The sequence below is a fragment of the Erigeron canadensis genome, chromosome 4, assembly GCF_010389155.1.
Source record: "Erigeron canadensis isolate Cc75 chromosome 4, C_canadensis_v1, whole genome shotgun sequence".
In the NCBI taxonomy this organism is placed as follows: Eukaryota; Viridiplantae; Streptophyta; class Magnoliopsida; order Asterales; family Asteraceae; genus Erigeron; species Erigeron canadensis.
The window spans coordinates 32,275,250-32,284,261 of record NC_057764.1 but is presented as its reverse complement, the minus strand read 5'-3'; the positions used below and the strand labels follow the sequence as shown (position 1 = coordinate 32,284,261).

Genomic DNA, 9,012 nt, shown 5'->3' with positions numbered 1-9,012 from the left:
TGACCTTTTAGCCCCTAGTAATTTATTATTACCTGAGCAGAGACGTCGTGGCCAATTGGCATTCTCGTCTTCTTGCGCTTATAAAATAGTGGGAGCAATTCTTTTTGCTGACTCCAATTTATACATGAATGATTGGGAATAGTTATAAAAAATTGTGAACATTGGTTTTAAATAACAAGTACATATTCAAAACTTTATGCTCTTGGGTTTCTCATCTCAAGATAATTATTAGTTAAAATTGTTTTCAACACGTCATGAATCAAAATTAACTTTAAAAAAAAAATTAAAGATTTTTAAAATGTTAGTTGCACATATTACGTATTTATGTGTATATCTTGTCATATGTTTCAATATTATTTTTTACCTAATCTATATCTATATCTATATTCCCTTATAAAATATTTTGAAGTTTTATTTATGGTATGTCTTAAAAAATTAAGCATACTTTTTTTTTTCTTTTAAAAAACTCCTTTCATTATATATATGGTTCTCAAAATGGTCCTTCGTATACTACAACACTGAATTACCGTATCTACCCTTATAACAAATTGTCACTCCTAAAACAAAATTCTGTCGCAACGTGCGGGTTTTATGCTCGTTACCTAATACGAGTATTACTTTTAAGTATACATTTAATTTATAACTATCACTTTGGTTTTGTAACATGTAACACAACTACTTTTTCATGATATTAAATAGGTAACATTAATATGAATAATCTTTTTCTTTCATGTTACTCAGCTAAAAACCAATGTATCTTTGGCATAATGGTTGTGGAAATAAGTTACTCGTACTAACTAACATGTTATAAGCTCAAGTGATACTAAAAACTATGCACAAAATAGTCTTTAAGTATGTAAAAATTTGTTTTTGAAAATAGAGTCCACAAGTCGAAAAATCGTCAAAAAGGTAATGTGTCAAATTGGTCATGTAATAATACGGATAAACTAATTTTTATCCTTATTTAGGTTGCTCGAAGATTATGAATCTTTTTAATTTGATTAAGATGTATTTAGCTGGTTAAATCGCAAATATGCTTATAATCATTAATCTAATAAAGTTTCGAAATTGAGTACTTAGAAAAGAAAAAAAAAAAAAGGGTAACGTTTAACCACCATGTCACTTCAACGGCAACTTCATGTAATTATATGCGTGTATAATGAGTAATGTGGTTTTTCTCTAGATTGGTAAAGATTTGAATATTGATAAATACAAATTTGGTGAGCGAGACTTAGCTATGCTATACGGCCTATAGCCACTAAGACTGAAATAGCAAAACCTTTTAGGACGTAGTCAGTATTCAATCTTGAGATAGACTATCAAAATTGGGTGTAAAATGTATATAAAATAACTAAAGTTTATATTTCCATATTCCAAAAAAAAATAAAAATTGCACGCCATTTCAATTATTTCAAATAATACATATATTTCCATATTTGTAATTACTAGGTTATATACTTCCATATCTACACAGATTATTCATATTTTTATATTTATACATCTATATCTATATCTATCTAATTCTATTTAGATATATCGACTCAACCTGTCCTTCCACGTTCTCTCTGCAAGCAACCAATTTCGTGTACTTCCAGTAAACACATTCCATATTTCCACCGTTCACCGTCCACCGCCGTAATCTTCGGAATCACCACCGTCATGTCTCTATCAAAACGAGTATCCTTACCACCACAACCACCGCCTTCATCCCAACAACAAGATCTCAAAACCAGAGTAATCACCTGTTTAAACAAACTCTCCGACCGCGACACATTATCCGTCGCGACAACCGAGCTCGAGTCCATCGCTCGCAGCCTCACCGACGAAACATTCGCCCCGTTTTTATCGTACATCTCTTCAACTTCCTCGTCCGACAAATCTTCTGTCCGAAGACAATGTATAAAAATTTTAAGTTTTATATCTGTATCTCATGGTGACGCATTGTCACCACACGTATCGAAAATGCTCGCAGCCGTAATAAAACGGCTGCGAGACCACGATACGTCGGTACGTACGGCATGTGTACATGCGGTGACGTCAATATCATCAGAGATTACGTCACATCCGTTTAGTTCATTGTCAAAACCGTTAATTGAAGCTGTTATGTCTGAACAAGATCATAACGCTCAGATGGGTTCAGCGTTATGTTTATCTGCTGCAATTGATGCGTCACGTGATCCTGAACACGTGGAGTTGAAAAAAATGCTGCCGAAGTTTTTGAAACTGGTGAAATCTGATGGGTTTAAAGCGAAATCGGCGTTGTTGAATGTTGTTGGAAGTATAGTTGGGTCGGGGTCGGGTTCGGGTTTGGGTAAGAATTGTTTGAGTTTGGTTGTTGTTTGTTTGGTTGAGTTTTTGAGTAGTGAGGATTGGGCTGTTAGGAAAGCTGCGGTTGAGGCATTGGGTCGATTGGCCGAGTCCGAAAAACGGACTTTGATCGATTTTAAGGATTCTTGTGTTTCTTCGTTAGAAAATAAAAGATTCGACAAGGTATATATATATATATAATTTAGACTGTTATTAGTATTAATTAGTATATATAAAAATCGATATCGTTTTTGTTAAAGACTTTGTTGAATGTAATAGGTGAAGGTAGTTCGCGAATCAATGAATCAGACATTACAATTGTGGAAGGAGATTCCAGGACATGAAGATCAAGTACCAATTTCACCTCAATTGACTGGCAATTCATCTTCTACAGGTAATTTTGTATTGATTTTGTTATTTTTAATCTTTTTTATGTTGTTATTGATTGGTAAAATGATATACTCGTAGTCAAATTAGTGGTATCTGACCCTTTCAAAAGAGGGAAGGAAAGAGACTGAATAATTGAGATTAGTTGGAATTTAGGATTAATTAACTTTTGGGCTTACTAAAAATCTTGGTGATACATTAGTTAATTGTTGGTTAGTTGATATTAATGTGTTTGTATTATGTTAGTTGTGGATTTTAAGTAGTTGGTTTTCTGGTAAAAGGTTTAGGTGGAAGGAAAGATAGTTAATTATATGACTCTAATATTAAAGAACAACGATTAAAGTTGGAACATGGAACATAATTTATTTTCTAAAGTTGTGATTAGGTTGTTTTTTGAGTAATTAGATATATTGTATGGCAATGGGGACACTTTTTGATGATTAGATAGATGGCATGATGTATTCCTTGTTTGGTGACTTTGTTGGTAGCATGACAATTGTTAGTTTCTGTATGATTTAACATTATTATGTTGGGAGTTTTTGGTATATTCATAGATACGACTTATATATATATTGGTAGTCAATGGTTACACTTCTTGATGATTAAAATTGATGGCATGATGCATTCCCCAATTGATATTGTTTGGTGACTTTATTGGTAGCATGTATTACTTATGTACTTTTATAACACGTTTAAGTTGGGACTGTTTTAATTAAGACCTAATCGTCACATAAATAATTTCTAATATAGTACATAAAACTGTTCTGGAGACTCCGTCAAAGGAAACATATCCAAGTAGAAAGCATTCTTCAATTCGACGTTCGTCTCCAACTGCGACACCAAGTAGAAGCCCTCCAAAGAGTAACTACAGGAAACAGAATGGTTCAATGTCTAGAAAGACGGATTTTGAGAAAGAACTGGATTTAAAAGTTAAAGTTTCGGTACCCAAGCCTGAATCTGCAGAAAAAACCATGAGTGAAAAAACGGTGGTTCCTGATACAGTGGATACTGTCAAAAGTATCATTTTAGAAACGGAAAAAAGAGTCATTTCTAATAGAACAAGATTTGGTTCTCGTGTGGTTCCACTAATTGATGACTCTGAGATGGACATAGACATAGATGGACATGAAGTAGCATATTCTTATGGAAACCAGAAAGAGGTTGAGGATATGTCTCGGATACAAAAACAGCTTGTTCAGATTGAAAAGCAGCAGTCAAATCTCTTGAATATGTTACAGGTGCTTTAGAGTTTTTCATGATAATCGTTTATATTTTGTTTTGTAATGAGGTCATTTTGATCCTTAACTAACTCGTTTTTGTCATTTATTTTAGAAATTCATTGGAAGTTCTCGTAGTGGAATGAATTCTTTGGAGACACGAGTAAACGGGCTAGAGAAGACATTGGATGAAATATCATATGATTTGGCAGTATCAAATGGAAGAGTTTCAAGTGCTGATTCTTGTTGCATGAGTACTGAATTTCTGAGTCCTAAATATTGGTGGAAGGCAGAGGGGTCATATCATAGTCCAAAGTCACCTTTCCGTGGGAGTCACCAATCACCATCTGATAGATTTTTACCAAATAAAGACTTTAATCCCGATTTTACTAAGCTGGGAAGCCCTAGAGGAGGAATTTCTCCAAACACACCAGAATGTGGATTTGGAAGTCCAGGGAGAAGTTTAGAGTCGTTAATGAACGTTCGAAAAAAGAAAGTTGCACAAGGACATAACCGTCACTTTGACAGATCTGATGGCGGCTCTTAGGTCAGTTCCGTACGACAGTGCAACATAATATCAGGTATTTGAATATCCGTAGAATACTATTTGCTACTAGTTTTTGTATTAGTACCCTCAATTTCCTGTATTTCCCTTTGAACCGGGGAGCAGTAGTTAAGAAAGACCGCCGTAGTTAAGAAAGACCGCTTTTAGTGTAGTAACCACTCTGTAAATTGCATACCTCCTCCTACCCATTGGCTAGAAGTTTAGTGTATATGCCAATTTCATTGGTAGAGATGTCAATTCTATACACACAACATGAAACTGACATTCAGGTTAGGTTGGTTCTAAATGGGCCGGGTCATATTTGGGGCACTCCACATATCCCGTTTAATCAATGTGTTTAGTTCAGGTTGGGTTATGGATAAACCAGTAACAGGTTAAACATTAGACTTGAAAGAATATAGAAATTATAAATGATAATCTCAACTTGCCAAACCTTTTATCTTACTAACCCGTTAAATTCCACTTAACCTACAAACCTGTTTGACCCTTTAAAAAGGTTAATCGGGTCGTAATCAGGTTGGGCGATACCAACCAATCCAAATTCTGTCCTTATTGCCACCTGTAGCAAAATTGGGTACATATAGTTTTCTCAAAACCCTTAAGTCTTAAACGTTTGCATAATGTTAGTTTCAAGTATTTATGTGTGGAAATATTTAGATTAATGTTGATTAACAATCTATAACTAATAGTAAAATCTGACTTCTTTAAGTTGTTTCTTCAATCGTCACAGATCTGTTTAAAGCTGCTAGAAGATTATTTTTTCATCGGTCAAGCGTATCAGCACTTCACAAGATCACGCATGTTATATACTAGAATCCGTCACAGCATGGTCACTGAGATAGATTATGTACAGAAAAGCCCCTTTTTTCCATACACACAACTTTTGTCTATTGTGTACATGATTTAGGTGTTCACAAAGTTACGTTTATACTATTGTTTATGGGGTTCTGCTTCCATTGCCATTGCGAAAATGTGTCGATGAGAAGTGAAACTCTACCCCATTGTTACGTTTGTTGCACTTTTTCAAATGCTTATCTAGTCAGATAAGTTACATGAATCAAATTCGATTGATTTCTACAATGTCTTTTCTGATTTACATTTCTACACTTGGAAGTCATACTTACAGTCAGTTTACATAAGCCTTCAATTGCAGTTAAATGCGTATCTAATCCAAAAAACTGTTAAGAGGTAAATGTTAAACATGCTGGAGGGCCAAAGCGCATTTTAATGCATAAAATCTCACAAATCATTGTATCTGAGTGAATGACTTTTTTGTCATTTATATGTTGCAACCAAGATAGAATAAGATGGGAATGATTAGGAAGCATGACAAAATATATCTATATATGCTGACCTTTTTGGAGAGGTTTTATTAAATTGATTCATTAAATTGGTAGGAAATATTTGAAGGTACTTTACATGAAACTCTATATGTTTAATAAATCCCACACATATTTAGAAAGCATTCCTAATGAGACTTGAACTCACAACTTATAATTATCTTATCACATATATCACACGAGCGAAAACTTCAGGATATCCTTTTTCTAATGTTGATCCCATAAATCGCGGTAATTGTGATCCTGTGACATTTTTCCCATGGCCTTGTTTTCTGAACCCGCACCCCAAAAATGTTATATGGGGAGGTTGTTTGGACCTTTTATGAGACAACAGAACACATAACCGAAAGGTTATGAAATATAATTTCTCTATTTTACTTGATTCATGTTTATAGATATCTATATTATATCATAAAGCAAAAAATCCATGTATAAATTTTAAGTTTCAACATTTACTTTTTCAAAATGTCCCCTATCAATTCTATATTTACTTAAAATAACTATATTACTCTTTCTCTCTTCAAATCTCAACCAATTATTTTTTTTTTCTCTCCACCATAAATCATTTATTCCTCCAATTCATTCAAAATCTTTTATCTCAAAAACCGTACATCGATAATTTATAAAAATTATATGGGTGTTCTTAAAATTTCATGCTCTTTCATTAGAGATGTCATTCGATATACTTTCGATGAATTTTTAAGTCCGAGGACGGACGGCTAATGCATTTGGCTATCACACTCTATGATCTATCACCTTCTATGACTAATCACACTCTATGACCTATCGCCCCATCATCTCACACGCTAATGCGCGGGTTCTGTTCATGTAGAAAAAAATTGATATTGGTTGACAAAACCTATCTTAAGTTTTTGAAGATTAAGCATACTGAGTAAATTTTTTTATAATTCTCTGAAATTGTAATATTAAATTTTGTTTATCTTTAAGTTTTTGAACCTAACTTATAATTTAACTTTTGCACTGTATAAGTGCATATACATAAATTAGATGAATGTCCACACGATACGATAGTGGTGGTGGTAGCGACGAAAGTGTGTATATCGGCAGTGGTGACGGCGGTGACGGCGGTAGTGACGTGGTTAATATGAATAAGTGGTTAATATGTAAATTAATTGATGTAAGAGGGGTTAATATAGTTCTTTAAAGGTCGGAGGATCTACCTTGTAATTTATTTCATTAAGGGTATTATAGATAAATAAGTGAAGATGTTTATTTTAGTGAATAAAGAAGATGGGTAATATGATCATTTCAAAATCTTAATTACTTAAAAGGGGAGGGGTAGTTTGCTTTATTGAGAAGTATAGCGTATAGATAGATATAAGTTCCCTAGAATGTAAGAAACTTTGAACGAATGTTTATAGTATGAAATAACTAAAGTTGTGTGTATTATATGTAAACAACTTTGAAATAATGTTTATTATATGTAAGAATTTTGTTTCAACCAATTACAATCTGACAAGTGGCACCTGTATATGGTTGTCACATTTGTTTTCTTACATACAATAAACATTTTTTCAAGTTGTTTACATACAATACACATAACTTTATTTTTTCCTATTATAGACATTCGATCAAAGATAGTTACATTTCATGAAAGTAATCCCTATTGGTGTGTGTACCCAATAGATAAGTAGCCGTAGCCCATACAATGGGGGTGGTTTCTAGGCCTGGCTCAAGTTTAAGACGTGATAAAGCCCATTGACGCATGACTCGTGAGATGTTGACACTAAATGATTAAAACTTAAAAGACACAACTCGTGAGCATTGCGTATTTTTTTCTTGGTGAACATGGTTTGGCTTGGGTCGGTTTTAACTATAACCGAAAATTGAACCGAACATTTTGGTTTTTAAAAACTAAACCATAGGATTTGGTTTTGACTCGGTTTAGTTTTTTGGTTCGTTTTGGAGCGATTTTCGGTTTCTTTTTGTTCTTTAAAATGGTTATCGTACCAAGATTTTGATGAGATAATTGAGTCTTTTAGAAACTTTAAATGACTTTGTTGTTTTTTCTAAAGTGGTATATATGTTGCAAGAACTTTCTAAATCTTTGATTCTTTCTAAAAACTTTAAAGATTCAAACATTTGTTGGTGGCTAATAAGGAATGCCGAAAGCATAATCTGTTGCAACAAGCTAAATATCCATTTTCAGACTTCGTATTATCTAAGTACTCGTATTGACTAAACTTACTACTACAGGTAATGCATAATGTAAAAAGTTAAAACACCACTAATGAAATGAATTAAACTAGTAATGGTCATAAATATAAAATGATATGATAGATATGATATAAATATAAATATAAAAATATATGGTTTCGGTTCGATACAGTTGTCTCGATTGGTTATCTATATGAAACCGACCCTTGAACCAATCTGTTCGGTTTTTAAAAACCAAAACCACACCAATCACTTTGGTTCGGTTTTTTCATTCGGTTTTGCGGCTAGATTTTTGCTCACCATTACTTCGTACGACCTTAGATGATTTCATTTTGTTTTTAATTTGTAAAAAGACTAACTTTAAAGAATTTGCTTTGCAAGTTTAGATTTATAGCGGGTGAAATTCAGTCAACTGTGACGTTTATTATATCAAATATAGAATTTTTGACTTTTACACTGAGATGCACGAGTCCTTGTCAATTAACCACTACCCTAATGTTTTGAACTTTTGATAATATTTCACCTCAAAAAAGCATAAGTAATGAATATTTATAAACAATATAGATAAAAAAAAGAATTTAGTATTTTAGAATGTAAACAACTTTACACAAATAGTTATAGTATGTATCAAACTTCAATCACGTGTATTATATGTAATAAACTTTCAAATCTTGTGCATTGTATGTATCCGAGTATATATGACAACCATATAAGTTGTCACTTGTCAAGTTTTGATTGGTTGAATACATATAATGCACAATATTTGAAAGTTCATTACATACAATACACAAGATTGAAATTCGATACACACTATAACAATTCGTGTAAAGTTGTTTACATTATGGGGTACTAATCCCTAAAGAGTATTAAAGCAACACAACAACATAACCTAAAATCTGAACGGGTATTAGAAAATGAATATTAAAGAATACTACTAAATACTAATAATCTGCTCTCTACTACACGTGAGAATTAAGATACAATGCACTTAGTCCATTTTCGAATCCATCCATCAAAA

At 32.9% G+C, this 9,012-nt stretch overlaps 1 protein-coding gene across 1 annotated transcript; it reads left to right on the top strand.

Annotated features, from left to right (window-relative positions):
- Positions 1 to 1,493: 1,493 nt before the first annotated feature.
- Positions 1,494 to 5,556, top strand: LOC122595546 (TORTIFOLIA1-like protein 4). Its single transcript, XM_043767925.1, has 5 exons — positions 1,494 to 2,490; positions 2,587 to 2,701; positions 3,445 to 3,932; positions 4,027 to 4,492; positions 5,207 to 5,556. Exons 1-4 carry the CDS (start codon positions 1,660 to 1,662, stop codon positions 4,456 to 4,458), a joined length of 1,866 nt encoding a protein of 621 aa, XP_043623860.1. The 5' UTR covers positions 1,494 to 1,659; the 3' UTR covers positions 4,459 to 4,492; positions 5,207 to 5,556.
- Positions 5,557 to 9,012: the final 3,456 nt, after the last annotated feature.

Coding starts and splice junctions, on each gene's coding strand:
- LOC122595546 (XM_043767925.1), top strand. CDS start 1,660: ATGTCTCTATCAAAACGAGTATCCTTACCACCACAACCACCGCCTTCA. Junction 2,702..3,444: donor TGGCAATTCATCTTCTACAG/GTAATTTTGTAT, acceptor TTTCTAATATAG/TACATAAAACTGTTCTGGAG. Junction 3,933..4,026: donor ATCTCTTGAATATGTTACAG/GTGCTTTAGAGT, acceptor CATTTATTTTAG/AAATTCATTGGAAGTTCTCG.